Source organism: Lutra lutra, chromosome 7, assembly GCF_902655055.1.
Source record: "Lutra lutra chromosome 7, mLutLut1.2, whole genome shotgun sequence".
Lineage (NCBI taxonomy): Eukaryota > Metazoa > Chordata > Mammalia > Carnivora > Mustelidae > Lutra > Lutra lutra.
In genome coordinates, this window is record NC_062284.1 from 144,291,099 (window position 1) to 144,306,839 (window position 15,741).

At 55.0% G+C, this 15,741-nt stretch overlaps 2 protein-coding genes across 17 annotated transcripts in view; one reads left to right on the forward strand and one right to left on the reverse strand.

Moving 5' to 3' along the window:
* WDR20 (WD repeat domain 20) overlaps positions 1-2,514 on the forward strand; it is a 64,421-nt gene extending 61,907 nt beyond the window's left edge. For 5 of the 10 annotated variants that reach the window (XM_047735448.1, XM_047735439.1, XM_047735452.1 and 2 more), the window contains one exon: positions 1,671-2,514. In XM_047735448.1, coding sequence (XP_047591404.1) covers positions 1,671-1,724 — 54 coding nt within the window. In that variant the 3' untranslated portion in view covers positions 1,725-2,514. Of the gene's footprint in view, positions 1-340; positions 425-888; positions 1,082-1,670 lie in introns of those variants that run through there. The other 5 variants (XM_047735437.1, XM_047735444.1, XM_047735440.1 and 2 more) reach the window with 2 other exon arrangements.
* A 122-nt stretch (positions 2,515-2,636) lies between these two features.
* The window catches only part of MOK (MOK protein kinase), a 57,642-nt gene continuing 44,537 nt past the window's right edge, over positions 2,637-15,741 (reverse strand). For 2 of the 7 annotated variants that reach the window (XM_047735454.1, XM_047735460.1), the window contains 7 exons: positions 14,026-14,104; positions 13,856-13,904; positions 11,479-11,657; positions 9,845-9,946; positions 8,753-8,926; positions 8,159-8,286; positions 2,637-6,677 (listed from right to left, as the gene is read on the reverse strand). In XM_047735454.1, coding sequence (XP_047591410.1) covers positions 6,283-6,677; positions 8,159-8,286; positions 8,753-8,926; positions 9,845-9,946; positions 11,479-11,657; positions 13,856-13,904; positions 14,026-14,104 — 1,106 coding nt within the window. In that variant the 3' untranslated portion in view covers positions 2,637-6,282. The remainder of the gene's footprint in view (positions 6,678-8,158; positions 8,287-8,752; positions 8,927-9,844; positions 9,947-11,478; positions 11,658-13,855; positions 13,905-14,025; positions 14,105-15,741) is intronic. The other 5 variants (XM_047735459.1, XM_047735458.1, XM_047735457.1 and 2 more) reach the window with 5 other exon arrangements.

The window sequence follows — 15,741 nt, forward strand, 5'->3', positions numbered from 1 at the left end:
TATTGGGTTAAATGTCTTAGAACTAATTTCACCTTTTAATTGTTAAATGTGCTCCTAGAATTTTAAATTTCACATGTGGCTTTCCTTGTCCTTGAGTTGGACAAGGCTGGTCTGGGGGGCGGAGCTGGGGGGCTGCCTTTCTCTGTGTGTCCTGAGTCTTCAAATAGCCACGGGCGTCTCGGGCCATCGTCCTCTGGAGCGCCACGCAGGGCTGGGGGTCTGTCCCCAGGCTGGGTCACCGCTCCCCCTTAAGCGGGAGGAGCAGATTCCTCCTCTCATTTGGGGAGAAAAGGGTCCTCTTCATGTTGTAGACTTGGCACTGTTCCTGGACGTCCCACAGCTCCTGGGAACCGCTGGCTGTCATCCGAGTCCCCCGAAACCTCTCGGAGGCAGAGCGTTCTTGGGATAAAGGCTTCTTCCCTCTGGACCGTCCCCCGGAGGTAGAGTCCGACCTTGCCGGCCTCCCTGCGTCTCCCTAGGGGTCGTGAGGAGGGATGGGTCCGCGGCTACTGCTCCCCCCACTCTGGGGGGCGGGGGGCCAGGGTGAGGTCCGCGGCCCCTCCAGCCGTGTAGCTGCCTGGAGGTTGTGCGTGGGAATCACAGGGGGCACCTCACCGTGAAGCCGGCCCAGGTAGTGCTCCTTCTCGGGGGCAGCTCCTGGACCCCAGGGAAAGATCTGTGGATTTGGAGCAGGGGTCCCGGGGGGATACCCCCTTTGCTCTTGGCTTCCTGACCGTGTCTAGATGAGCAGCCGTCAGTTGTGACAAACGAGGTGGAAGGCGTCCCGGTGGGACAGTTTCCCGGGCCCCTGCCCAGCTCCCCGTCCCCAGGGATGGGCAGAGCCGAAGGGCAGTGTCGCAGTCCCCCTCGCCTTCTGCGTCCACACAGGTCGAGGGTGTGCCAGTGCAGCTGCGTTTCGTCCAAGTTCAAGGCTTGTCCCGTGTCAACAGCGAACAACGGAAGCACTTCTTAGGACAGCTTATTTGTGTTCAGAGAACTGAAAACCTGGCTTCAGGGTCACGCGCTTGTAAGCTTCAATTTCTTACCGAACGAACATGAGCTGAGAGGAGGCTCTGTCCCAGTGAGCGTGGAGAAATGGAGACGCTCCTTGCTGTGTCGAGGGTTGGGGGGATCTCAGCTCAGGCCTCCCGCCTCTCAGTGGGGCGACCTCCTGCACCCTGTCCCCAAACCCAACAGCCCAGGGCCCAGATCCTCCTTTATCCTCGTGCTGAGCCCCATATGCCGGTTCTGAAGGCAGAGGGACACCACCATCACCCCAACCAGAGAAAGCAAGACCACCCCCACCCCCGGCAGGAGGACACCTTTAGAAAGCTCTACACCCCACCTGTGGTGGCCTGCCTGCTGTGGGGACAAGTGAGGTCAAAGGGCATCGCTGAGGTCCCCAGGAGCCCAGGCCCCAAGAGGCCGCCCGCTGCTCCCCAGGCCAGCCCTGCCCAGCACAGGACGCCCAGCCTGGGGCCGGCTTCAGTGGCTGGGAAGGTCGCACAGTGACATGGATAGGAAGAAGTAGATGAGAAATGGAGGGTTTGTTCACACACTGGCTAACAGCCCGACAAATCTGTGGTCGTGGGAGCCTCTGGCGAAGGATGAGTGTGGCTTCCTTGGCTGCCCGTGTTTTGCTGGATTAATGGAAACTGCTTTGTTTGCAGGGCTTACTGTCATCCCAAAACCAGGCCAGCTCTCCGGGTGGAACCATAGTGTAGCGGCACCCCCACTCGAGAACCCTCGCCCCGACGGGGCCCCACAGGAGCGACGGACGGACGGAGACGGGGGCGCGGACACTCACAGAGGCAGCTGTCACCCGGAGTCACGTGCGAGGACCCACGGGGCCCGCTCGGAAGGGCGCGCTCTGCCATTCACCCAAAGAAGCTGTTCCCATTTTAAAAAGGTTCTATTGGGGCTGTAGTAAAAAAAATAAAGGGGATTTTCTTGCGTTTTACTCAACTGTAATTAAAATCTCATATATATATATATATATATATATATATATATATAAACCTATACATATATACATAGTGTAAAATACAATAATTCTTGGACGAGAAGTCCCCTTAAACTCAATGGTTATAAATAGTACTTCACTCTGTTTTTGCACTGATGTTTCCATACGTAGGTGAGCAGAGACGAGCTGGAAGGCATTCCTGGAGAAGGCTGTTGCTTTCTGACTTAAATCTGTCATTCAGGAAGATAGATGCTGCAATCATAGATTTTTACGAATTTTTGCACTTAAAATAGTTTAATGCTATTAGGGAATTACTTTAAATATGGGTCTCACGGACTCATGGCCCTGCAGGGTGTGAAGATGCTCTTTTTAATCTTAACAGTGACTTAACACCGGACCCCCCTCGCAGTCAGCTCCGTATTCTGTGTGTAAATGCTGCGACTCTGCTGCTGGGGGACATGGTTGCTTCACCAGTCATTTCCGTCATTTATGAGTGATCTTTCTAATTCACACAAAAAAATTAATATTAAAAGTTTCTTGAATATACCATTTATCTTCTGTTAAGTTGGCTCAATTTTTAATGTAACTTTTTGTTCGATTAAAGTTTGGTATGAAATGATTCGTCCTCTTCCACCGCGTTCCTGGAAGCCCAAGCGAGGAGGAGGACGGGCTGCAGAAGCACGGCTCATCTGGAGAGTTCTGTGGCTCTTCTGCAGCGTGAGGAGTGGGGGGGTGACCGCCAGCGAACCCCTTTCTCCTCCCAGCTTTAAGTCCTTGGGCGCGGTCTGTCTTCACCGGAAGCCCGTGGCCACAAGACGTCATCGCGGCTTCTGGCGAGTCCAGGGTGTGGGGACTGTCAGGGACGGGTGTCGGCTTGAGACTGGCTCCAGAGCAGCTCTGGGCGTGGGTCCCGCCACACCCACCCACCAGTGGATGCCCCGGCGGCGGGAATCGCCAAGCAGAAGGCTGTCACTTGGACCGTCATCCGCAGCTGCACCCGTGGAAGGCATTTTTTTCCGGTGGGACTGAGCCACGGAGTGTCCGAAACACAGCTCTCGAAGCGAGCACGTTAGATCTGGGGCCTGTCCGCTCGGCAGAGCCGGAAAACCGAGCACCTGCCTCCGAGAGCTGCCGTGTGTCCGAGGCACTGGGAGAGGAGAGGCTGGGCCACCAACGCTTCTGCAGCTCGTGGAGCCCCTGGGTCCCCGGGACAGGCACTCTGGGGAAAGGGAACGCCGGGAAACAGACCCCGCATTGTCTCGAGCGAGAGAGTCCGAATTTATCAATAACATACATTCAAAGTGACCTGCACATTCTGGATGGCCTGTCATGGCGACCAAAGTGCTGGCTTCTAGGCGTGTTCAAGGACACAGAAGACCCCACCTGCTGGGTCCAGGGACACCTGCGGGGGCCCACATACTGCTGCAGGTCAGCCAAGGCCCAGGCCAGAGAATGGAGTCCAGCATTCATCCTGGGATCCTCTGGGCTGGGCTCCTTTTTCCAGAAGTGACAGGTGGAAATCTGGGCATGAGGGCAACGGTCACGTGTGTTAAAGTTCAGGCTCTGTTGGGTTGGACGCCCTAGCCGTGCCCCCCGCCCCCATCCCTCCTTTCACATCTCTGGAGATGGGCGGTCCTGGCTCAGCCCCCTGCCCGGCCCCCTGGGCTCAGGCTGCTGGGCGAAGCTGTCAGATGGGTCCTGGTTTGCTGTCGATGATGCATCTGTAGTGGGAACTAATTTATGGCTCTTGGACCAAGTAGTCCAAGGTGGCTTCCAAATGCCTTGTAGCTGCCCTCCCCCACCCCTCCACTCCCCCCCAAATTCCCGCCACCGCGGACACGCAGCACCTGGCAGGTCCCGGGCAGGGGGCCCCCAGGCCAACCCCGAGATCCATCACCCACCGAAGCCAGGGAAGGCTCAGCACGACTTGGGTTCGCTTTTACTTGCTGCCTTGAGCTTTCGTACACGTCTGGGGCCGGTGAAGGCGTGCTGCCCGCGTGGGGACGGGTCCAAGGGAAGCTAAGAGGGGGCCAAGGCTGCGGGCCCGGGAGTCAGTGAGCCTGCCAGCAGCCAGAGGAAACGCGGCAGGCCCACGAGTGTCCCCAGTGCCGGGGGCAGGGAGCAGGGAGCAGCCGCGCCCAGGTCCCTTGGGTGGCGTCGCCTTCCCTCTTTCTACTCCACAAGCAGGTTCACACGTGAAGGAGCGGTCAGCGGGAGCTCTGGGACCAGCACCCCGGGCCGCACCTCCACGCCTGGGCACCCGGGCCGTGCCCTCTTGCCTTCTGGGGCTCACGGCAGGAGGGCCCCTTGGGGGAGGAGCGGAGGCGGTGCCCTGGGCTTTGTCGTTGCCCGCCAACGGGAAGAGCGTTGCCCGCAAAGGCTCACCTGGCCTTCAGGTCCCCTTTACCACCTTGCCAGCCTGGAGTGAGAGGAGACCCACCAGGGCCTCGACAGTGGGTATAGGCGGCCTCCCGCACGGGCCCCGCACAGGGCCTGGAGGCCAGGCACAGCCAGAGCCATTCCAGCTGCCCGGGGACTGGCTCCCATGCTGAGGGCGGCTGGGTGGGTGCCGGAAGGGAGAGCGTGGCCTGCTCCTCCGTGGATGCCAGTGCGTAGGGGGCTGGACTGGCTGTGCCCGCTTTGGAGCCTGGTGTGGCTGCGCTCCGGGCTCCTGGCTCCGGGCTGACTGCCTCCCAGCCTTATCTTCCAGAGACCAACCTGAAGCCAAAAGAGCTTCAGAGGTGGACAGGTCGCACCCCCAAGGGCCTGGCCTGCCCCAGAGAGGCCCTCCGTGGGGACAAGTCTGCTTTCTCAGAAAGGCATGCGGGAGAACTTTAAAGATTTTCCTCTTGAGTTCTATACACTTACGGGGTAATAGTTTTCCTAAATACACAAATTCTTGTCAGTCCTTAAATGGTCCTTAGGGCCAGTCCTCGAGGACAGGATCATGCCCCGTGAGCCACTGCCCATCAGGGGCCTGGTTCTCCAGCAGCCTCCCTGGCCTGGGTTCAGAGTGTGGGCGCGCAGGCCCTGCAGGGCCTTCTGCAATCCCAGGAATCTGCTCCTGTCTCTCTGGCCCTCCTGCCGCTCAGCCCCAGCGCCACCCGGCTCTGGCTCCTCCCTGCCTCAGCTCCCAGGGGCCCCGGAAATCCCAGGCCTCCGCAGAGGCAGAGCGGTGCCCCTCTTGACCCAGAGAGCCCCCCGCCACAACAGGGAATCTGGAAGCTTCTGCCAGGGTGTTAAATGGGCTCAAAGGAAGCTCTTTCCAGCCCCTCTTCATGTGCCCCCAACACATGAGGTGTCGTTTCTGGTGCTGAATCAGCCCTTCGGCCGGGCCAGCCTGGGACCCCCGGCCTACCCCTGACCTGGCAGGCAGGTCAGAGGCGGTAGCCACTGGAGAGCGTGGGGAAGAACATCACAGATTTGTCTTAAAAGAGGGAATAAGAAGACTAAAACTAACCTGGGAAATTTGCTTTTTCTTAATGGTGTACATTTGTGAAGACAAGAAAACGAAGGTGTCACTACGCTACATCCCAAGACAAAACCGGGCTCAGGAGGGGCCTGGCCTCTGCCCAGCAGGCGGGCCCGCGGCAAAGCAAAGCGGCATCTCTACTGTGGAGCCAACACGAGAGGCCGCGGGGAAGCCGGTGCTCTGACGCGCCCCACGCGTGGCGGCCTCGTCTGGCCACAGCTCCCCAGGGCACCAAGGCCACACGCACCCAGGCAGAGCCTCTGGCTTCTCAAGTGCCACAAAACTAAGCTGTACCAAAGCCTTCCCAACAAAATAAATTCCCACATATGTTCCCAAGACCTAAGATAGAGAAATGCATGTGAGGACACGTTTAGCTCAGAAAATATTAAAATATCACACGGATAGCTTATTCTTTAATAAAACTCTGACAGCGTGATGGAACTGCGACGTGCCCGTGCGACTGGTGACATCTAAAGAAGGCACGACGTGCAGAGCCTGTGCTGAAACCAAGCCTAAATAACAGTGTATAAACTCCGACTTCTGTTTTGATTCAGATTTTTAAAAAAATTACAAAATATTCTCTGCCCCAAATTTCTCAGTTGGAAACATGAGAAGAAAGCCCGGACTGAGGTAGTTTTACGAATGTGTTGGCTGGAGCACAGGACAGCCGCTCTCAGGACACCCGGAGGGAGCCGCAGGCTGGGGGCTCCAGGCCGAGGGGGCGCCGGCTGGCCGGCGGGGCAGTGCCTCCGGGGACGCCAGGCTCTGCGAGGGGGACACGCCAGGCCTCTCCCCGCAGCCCTCCCTCCGGGGCTCTGCGGCGATCCGAGGGCCAGCCCGGCCACACTCAGTCTCCGCTCCCAGGGGCGAGCCGGCCCCGGAGTCTCAGCGCCCCCAGCCCTTCCTCTGGATCGAGGGCAGGCGGTACTGCTTTACGTCGGGCTTCGTGTCCTTGTGCGCATCCGTCTGTTGAAGGAAACAGACACTCAGCGGGGCCGGCGCGAGAGCCGTGGGCCACGGGGAGCGAGCGCGATGGGCTACCTTCTGGCGGGCGCCAACACACTCGAGGGGCCTCAGCCCCGGCCCTTTCCTGCTGGGCCCCGGGCCGAACATGGGGTGCAGCGCAGGGCTGGGGTACGAGGATGGTTCGGTCAGTCCTGAAAGCTTCAGTCTGGGCAGTTCCATGACGTACGCTGGGCCTGGTCTCTTGGGATGGTCCGCCTCTGGCTTTAGGGACTGTTTCTTGAAACAAAACACAGGTCAGATGAACGTACAATGGTGTCCCCTTCATGGAAATTAGGAAAAACAAAAGAGGCTCTTTTGCATGACTTCAGCCTAATGGAACTTGACCAAGAGGTGTGGCCATACGGCGACTGGACGGTATCCCTGCCACCCAGGCCCCCCAGCTGCTGTTGGAATGTCCCACGGGAGTTTCACATGGAGTCCACCCCGTGGGGCAGCTGACTGTAGCCTGGCCTGGCCTGACGCGAGGGAGGACACTGAGACGGTTACAGCCACACTCCACAGGCCACGGCTGTGCTGGCGGCCCTGCTCTAACTCCGGGTCAGCCAGATCTGCCCGCCGTCTTGCTCTAGTGTGGCTGGTGAGCTAAGAATTTTTTTACTTAAAAAAAAAAAAAGATTCTATTTATTCATTTATTTGAGGGGAGGGAGAAAATCTCTAGCAGACTCCCCGCCGAGTCCAGAGCCCGACGTGGGGCTCGATCCCAAGACCCCGAGATCACAATCTGAGCCGAAACCAAGAGTTGGACACTCACTCAACTGAGCCACCCAGGTGCCCCTACATTTTAAATAGTTGCAAATAATTTCATGGCATATAACAGATGGAATGCACATCACAGTGTCCTAAGTCTTCCTGGGAAAGAGCCCCATGGTTCGTTGATGGTCCGCCCATGGCACCAGAGAAAAGAGGGCAGCTGTGATGGGACCTTATGGCCCACAAAGAGGGGAGGGCCTCCCATGTGGCCCCTCTAGACACGGGGGGACTGTGGTGGGTGCCGGCAGGAATGACACAAACATCTCCCTGGCGGGAAGGGCTGAGCAGGGACAGCAGCTGGGAGGCAAAATAAGGGGGGCTCAGGCGGGCGGGGAGGTGTGTCACCGTTTGGGGCCCGAGCCGCTGAAAGGGAGCCACCCCCACCCTTAAAGGGAAGGCATGGGCAGAAAAGCAGGTTTGGGGGAAGAGACGGGGAGATTGGGTCTGAACCACTCAGCCTATTAGCCAAAGGGAAGCTTCAGGCAGGCGACTGGACACAGCAGTCTGGAATTCCAGAAAGCAGCCCGGCAGCAGACATGTCAGTGACCTCAGCTCCTAGCACGAAGTGACACGCAGAGATGCTGGGACGAGTGACGGAAGGGCACAGTTCCCACACAGTGTGGTGCCAGCCTGGATGTGGAGCTGGTGGGGCCCAGTGGCGGGGGCCACTTGGGGTGTTCATGGATGGAAAGAATGCAGAAGGAACCTGTTGTTTCTAAAGCAAATGATCTGCGGCGTGGGGACTGGTCACCAGCTTGCCGGGTCACCCGGGGCCAATTTACCTTCTCTGTGTCCCCTGCCAGGGTCAGAGGGCACAGGAAGGCACAGGGTCAGGCCTCGAGGACGGGCGCCCTTCCAGGCGGCGGCGGGGGGGGCGTCCTCCACAGAGACACGGGCCACCCGAGGGCATCCCGGCCCAGCCACAACGGCCGTTTCCAACTCAATACCTTCACTCAGTACCTGCTTTCTGTCCTCCTTGGCAACGTGCCAGCGGTTACTGAGTAGTTCTGAAGCCACAGGGCGCTCTGGAAAGAAAGCTTTTCTGTGGCCAGCCAGAGCCTGCTTCTCAGCTGCCCTGCAGGGAAGGGAGAGGGAGGGCACGCGCCCCTGAGAAGGTGCCCAGCCCAACGGCACGTCCCTCTCCCTGTTCCCAAGCTGGTCACCTCTGCCCTCGCCACCATGCTCACCCTGGCATAGGGCCCCAAGGTGCGGGATTAGATGCCCTCAGGCAACTCCTCCCGTGCCAGGTACCAGCATGCCCCCAACCCCACAGCCAGGTCCCCTGTTGTCACTGCTGTGCGCCAGGCCCCTCCTGGAGGTTTAATCGCCGGAGCCTCGGCATCAACCTCAAAGCAGCCACTGAGTCCTCCTCGTGCCCTGCCGCGGGCCACTGACCGCCTCCTCCTAGAAGGCCACACCAGCAAAGAGCGAGGGGGCCGCCTCGGGGGTACCCGGTTCAGGACAGAGCTGTTCCCAGACCTACCCGCCCCTGCTCCAACGGCCCAGCTCCCGCCACCACCCGGAGCTGTGCGGGCGCCCACCTCTGCTCCTGGAAGTAGGGGTGCCGCAGGGCCTGGTGGGCAGTGATTCTCCCATCGGGATCATAGGCCACCATTGCGCGCAGGAGGGAGAGGCACTGCGGGGACAGACTGGCTGTCAGTGGAGGTATTCCTGATCCCTTTTTAAAAGGAAAATCAAAACTCATAGCTCTCGACCTGTATTAAAAGCCCAATGATAATAAAAGATCATGCCATTATCTAAAGCACGTGACCAGCCGTCGTCCTGATTCTACAGGGCCCTGTGCTGATGACAGTTTATGCACTAAGAAGGGGTGTAGCCACACAGTTGTCCAAACCCAGAGACGTGCAGCAACAGAGGGACCCCCTCATGTGAGCCTCAGACTTGGGGAGACGATGTGTCAGCATGGGCTTGTGGGTGGGAACCGACACGCCACCCTGGCGCAGGGAATCTCTACAGGGAATCTCTGTACCTTCCACTAAGTTTTGCTCTGAACTTGAAACTGCTCTAAAAAATAAAGTCTAGTTTTAGAAAGGGGCTGGGGAGGAGGTTTGCGAAATCTGTTGTGCTATCAATGCAAGAAAACAACTTTTCTCCGAGAAGACTAACAGCACGTTCTTAGCTGAGAAGAAAGAGATGAAACTTGGAGAAGGAGGAACCCATACCAGTAGTCTCTCCCTGCCTCCCCAGGGCCCAGGAGCCACTGCACCCCCGACCAAAACCAAACCCTAACCCGTCGTGGTCTGGCTGTCAGGGTTGCTGGCAATGCTGGGTGACGGTCACACGGACGCCTCACTGCGCACAGCCTGAATGTGGGAACCTTCTCCACCCAAAAGTTTCTCAGTCCCGGGTAAATATTCAGAGGACGAGACCTGCCCACCAGGCCTTCCACGAGGCCATTTGAACTCCTCCCTGCTGCTGGAGGGCGAGTGGCCCTGGCAGGAACCCTGCGGGATTACAGCCCGGAGCAGCCTCTTCGGCAGCCACAGGGACCCAAGCAGATGCAGGGCCTATAAGGGCAGGAGAGGCATGGCCTGGTCCCCTCGGCTGGCGGCCACCACCAGCCCTGGCAGGGGGCAAGTTCCATGGGACTCTGGGGCGCATGCCACACTTACTGTGTGAACTTGGCGAGGGTCTTCCCAGGCGGCGTGCCGATGATGACGTGGATTTTTGAGATCTGGTCCAGCTCATCGGCTCCGGGGAAGAGAGGCTGCAGACTGGAGAGCGGGACAGGGCTGTGGTCAGGACAGGCCACGGCCTCCTCTGCCCATGTCCCCCTCTGCCAGGCGGCTCGCTCACACAGAAACCCGAGGATACGGTCCCACCCGCGTGGTCCTCCCTGCAGCTGTGGGGTTTCCAGTCCCCCTTTGGCTCGGGCCTGCTTCTCCTTTCCCGACAGGGGGGCGTCCTTCTGAGAGGTGGCCACGTTCCTCTGCACACCCTGGGGTCTCCGCGGTGAGACACATCAGCCCCACAAGTCTCCTGTCACAGGGGAGGTTTTCCCACAAAACTCGACGGTGGGCCGGGTCTGGTTCTGGGCACAAATGAAGCCCAAGAAACGTTTTGGTTTCCGGAGTGTTTATGGATTTTGGAATCGTGGATGAAAGATTTTCGGCTTATATAAATAAATTCAATTCGCAGGACATGCCACAAAGAGCATGGGACGGGAGCTCTGCGTGGGAAAGCTGCCGCGTCCGTGGCTCCAGGAGAGAAGAGGAAAGCGCAGGCAGGCAGGGAGCAGCTCTGAGACGGGGCGGGCGGCAGGGGTGTGTGTGGCGAGCCCCCTCCCCGCACCAGCCATCATGTTCCCAGCACCGCAGTCCACTCCCCGTACAGAACTCAGTACAGAACTCAGTGCAGCAGGAAGGCCTGTCTGCCGGTACTTAAGCGTCCACGAAAAGCACCACTCAGCTTTCCAAAAATAACAAGTCAATTCTCAGTCGGTGTGTCCTGAAGGACACGCACGTCTATATTTATGAAGTGGGCAGCTGAGCTGGCCAGAGCAGACGACCCGGGTCCTCGCCTAGGCGCGTCACCCAGATGTTGAATTCACCTGCTCGTCCGTAACAGTCCACTCCGAGCAAGTGAACGCCGGCCCACCCGCTCCGTGGGGCTCTTCAACCCCATGCCCTACTCACCCCTGCGTGGGACCAGCCCACCTCCCTTCTTCCGGGGCCCACAGTTCCACCCGCCGGTTAAGCACGAAGGCTGAGGGGCATGGAGGCTGGGGAGGATGGTTAGGACCGGGCTTTCTAGAATCCAGCTGCGCCACAAGGTGACCCACCCTCACGCCTGTGACCAGCACATCCTACACACTGTCTCAGGGTAGGTCCCAGGAGCAGGGACACTGCTCACACACCCCCAAGGTGGGCCCACAGGGTGGCAATAAGCACGTTTCTACTCTGGTCCTGAACTCACGAGTCAACCGTCTCACTGCAAAGCCGAGCAGGGAGCCCCGCCGGCCGCCGGCCAAGGTAGGGAGGAAGAAGCCGATGCTGTTCTGCACTTAGTCACGCGCGAACAAGGACAAGTATTTGATGAAAAGGAAAATGAAAGCCGAGTGTGCTTTCTGTCACGTGAAATAGTCCCGTCGGCAGGACAACCGTCTGTCTGGTAAAGGAAGGGCCTGGCCCGAAGCCACCTGGTGGGTAGGCCGAGCCTTGCCAGGTGGCCCCTTTTGGGACATTGGCCTGGAGACCCACGGGCACGGGGCAGGAGGTCTCGGACACAAGGTGGGCCTCAGCTCTACCTGGCGATCTCGTAGAACACGCAGCCAGCACTCCACAGGTCCATTTTGTAGGTGTAGAAGCCGTCGGTGAGGAGACACTCTGGGGCACGGTACCAGCGGGTGGAGATGTACTCCGTGTAGGGCTGCTTGGAGTAGACGCTCCGGCAAGATCCGAAGTCCCCCAACTTCAGGACATCCTGCTGCAGGGACAAATGACATCTCACCAAGCAGCTGTGAGAGTAGAGACCACTTCCAATATTTATGCGCCGATGGGAAAATTGCGAGCATTGAAAGCAGCTTATGAAATACAAATGACTTCACGAGCACGCACAAGGGCCTCTGACAGGTACCAGAGTGGGGTTTCTATCCAGTAGGATGCGTTTACAAATATCCTGGCTCTGTTTCACAAATACTTCCAAATGTCTAGAGGTTTTGGGAAATTTTAAGTCACAGCATGAGTCTACAAATGAATTAAAAACACCATAGTGGTTCGTTGGCCCTATTGTGTCTCTAACTTCCATCTGTCCAGCTTTGCTGACCCCTTTGTTCTGCCCCTGGGGGTGGGGGAAGTGGGGGCCAGCTCTCTGGAGCCATGGGTTCTTTGGGTCAAGTCAGAAAGACCGGGGAGACAGGTTTCAAGATATCTCTCCCATTTTGTTCACCCCTCACATTCAGGTAATAACGCACACAATGTCAACAAATTTGGAGTCTCTGTGCCTTCACCTATAGCAAACATTAAACACAGCACGTTTCCTAGCCAGGTTATCAAGGAACTTCATTCCAGGCTTTCACCCGCTCCCATCACCCAGCGCGTCACGTCGGACCTCCAACAAGATGGTAAGTCTTGTTAAAAGGCAAGAAAAACAATCTGAGGGACAAAGCAAGCATCAGAACCAGCTTCAGACGTGGCACAGAGTTAAGAATTCTGGAATGAGGGGAGCGCCTGGGTGGCTCAGTGGGTTAAGCTGCTGCCTTTGGCTCAGGTCATGATCTCAGGGGCCTGGGATGGAGTCCCGCATCCGGCTCTCTGCTCAGCAGGGAGCCTGCTTCCCTTTCTCTCTCTCTGCCTGCCTCTCTGTCTACTTGTGATCTCTGTCAAAGAAATAAATAAAATCTTTTTTTTTTTTTTTTTTTTAAAGATTTTATTTATTTATTTGACAGAGAGAGATCACAAGTAGACGGAGAGGCAGGCAGAGAGAGAGAGAGAGGGAAGCAGGCTTCTTGCTGAGCAGAGAGCCCGATGTGGGACTCAATCCCAGGACCCTGAGATCATGACCTGAGCCAAAGGCAGCGGCTTAACCCACTGAGCCACCCAGGCGCCCAATAAATAAAATCTTAAAAAAAAAAAAAAAGAATTCTGGAATGACTCGTCAGGGAATTTAAAATCTCTACAAGTGAATAGTTAAGGGCTCTAGTGGAAAAAGTAGATGATGGCCAAGTTCAGGGAAAATTCACATGGGAAATGCAAGCAGAGAGATGAAACCTCTAAGAATCAAAAGGAAGCACTAGAAATAAAACCACTGTGCCAGAAATAAAAAATGACTTTGATAAGCCCATCCACAGGCTAAACAGCCGCAGAAAGAATCAGCTGGAAGATGCGCCAACAGAAACTTCCAAACTGAAATGCAGAGACAACAAATGGCGAAGACAGAGAACAGCCAACAACCGTGGGACAACTTCAAAAGGTGTGGCACTCCACACTACGATGTGGACAAATGTCAGAATGATGATGCTGAGGGACAAATCCAGACCAAGAAAGAGCACATACTACAAATGCCATTTAGAGAACATTCTAGAAAGCGCAAACTAATGCCTGGGGACAAGGGGACAACGGACAGGAGGGATGACCAAGGAGTATGAATAACCTTCCAGAAACAAAAGGTCTGTCTGCTTGGCTGTGATGATGGCTTCATGTGTGTATACATATCCCCAAACTCACCAGCCTTCACACTTAGAAATACGTACAGTTGACGTGGCTACAGTATGGGACAGACCTGAGTGCAAATCCTGCCTCTTCTGCTTTCACATGCACAGAGTTTGGAGTGATAATATGAATGGAGTTTATTTATCTATTATTTTTTTAAGTAGTGTTTATACTCAACATGGAGCTTGAACTCATGACCCCGAAATCAAGAGTCACACGCTCCACCGACTGAGCCAGAACCATACCCCAGCGGTTGATTTTTGCCTGTAGTAAGAAGAGAGTGCCTAACACTATTTCCTTCGAGATGTAAAGTTGTGTCGATGGCACTTATTAAATAAACTACTTCTTCCAACTGGGAGAAAACAACAGCGGAACAAACGTGGTGCCCAGCTACCCGGGACTGAAAGCCTACCTAGCAAAAAGGCTTCCCATTCTACCTTTCTTCTGATAATTTTTTTATGTAGAAGTTCTTACCTTTATTAATATATTTTCTGGCTTTACATCTCTGTGAAATATTCCATTTCTGCATTCAATATAAAAGGATAGAATTAATTTGTGCCTCATTCAAATTCTTTTACATTGAATTTTTAATGAATGTTAATACATTTTATCAATTTGGAGTTGCTAATTCTCTAAGAGCATACCTGTGCATATGATCAAGGGATTTACATAACTGGTACATATAGTGCATAATCTTTTTTTCTGATAATGGGTGTCTTCTCCCTGTGCAATCAAGGAAATTGCCGATATGGTTACCAATGATACATATCCCATTTTCTGAAAACAAAAATAGAATCCAACAATTTTATTTAATGATGTGTGAAAATCTAAAAAACAACCGTTAGTAATTTCAGGAAATCTGGAGTGCACACACTAAATCCACCATTTAAAATTCTACATACTGGGGCACCTGGGTGGCTCAGTGGTTTAAGCCTCTGCCTTCGGCTCAGGTCATGACCTCAGGGTCCTGGGATCGAGCCCCACATCGGGCTCTCTGCTCAGCAGGGAGCCTGCTTCCCCCTCTCTCTCTGCCTGCCTCAATGCCTACTTACGATCTCTGTCTGTCAAATAAATAAATAAAATCTTAAAATAAAATCCTACATACTGGCATGATCTCATGTAAAATCCCCCATGCATGCCTTCGGATCACAACAGCAGTACTGAGTAATAAATACCTGCGCAGTTTGGTCTGATAAACCCCACTCACTCCTCCCAGCCCCCTCCGCTGGGGCAGGTCTTCCGGGACACGCCCTTCCAAACTGCTGATTATGAGATGTCAAGAGTAATTTAAAAATCCAGGGTTTTCCTTGGCTTCCAGTCCGGAATTTTTAAGATTTTATTTATTTGAAAGAGAGCTCACTTGAGCGCAAGTGGGGAGGAGGGACAGGGACAAGCGGACTCCATCTCACGACCCTGAGATCAGGACCTGAACTGAAACCAAGAGCCAACATTTAACCAACGGAGTCACCTAGGTGCCCCTGGGGACTTCCATCGTAAAGGGGGGTGGATCACAGTTCCACAGAAGTGGGTTTTAAATGGAAGAAGACCCAGGATTGCTTTGAATTTCACAGCCCACTCTCCTCGTCACTCACACCTGCTCACCGGGCCTGCCTGCCTGTGGGTTTCTGTGTCCTATGACTCTTAACAACACACTCCAGCATCAGGGTTATCCTTGTTCCAGAAGATGGTACATTCTACTCGATTTTAATTTCAAAGGTGTGCATTTTTATTTTTGAATCAGAAAAACCACCATTCTCGCCTAACAATCCAAGAAACCACTTTCCCCTCTGTAAGTGCACAATCCCTTTGACATTTTTGCTCCTTTGTTTGCCATTTTTGTTGACAAATTTATTCTTTTTCTCTCCCTAGACAAGAATGTTTTCTGTTAATAGAAAGTAATTTAAATTGCAAAATGTCTAACTTTTTCATCATACTGTAATTTTTGTTCTGTATCAAATAATTTATCACCCACTTTCTAGAATTTAAAAGAATTAAATGAAGACTTAGTCGTCTCTCCCTAGCTTGAGTCATTCTGTAACTTTATATTAAATTCCTATCTGTTTAAGAACCAAAAGGAAGCAAAATTTCTCTTCACTATCACATGTGCTGTTAGATAAAAAGCTTCCTGAAATCTGGTTCTTGTCCTGTGACAGGGGTCTCACTGCCCACTGAACTAGCCCAGCACTCAGGACCCCCTTCCTCCTGACGAGGGGCTCTCAGGTTACAGGGGCAGCTGAGTCTCCTGGGGGCTCACGAAGACCCGGGATGCTCCTCCCACCTCTAGGCATTTGTGGTTCAGGAGGTCTGGTCGGGGCTCCAAAAGCTGCCTTACGAACAAGTTCCCAGGTGCAGCTGCCTGA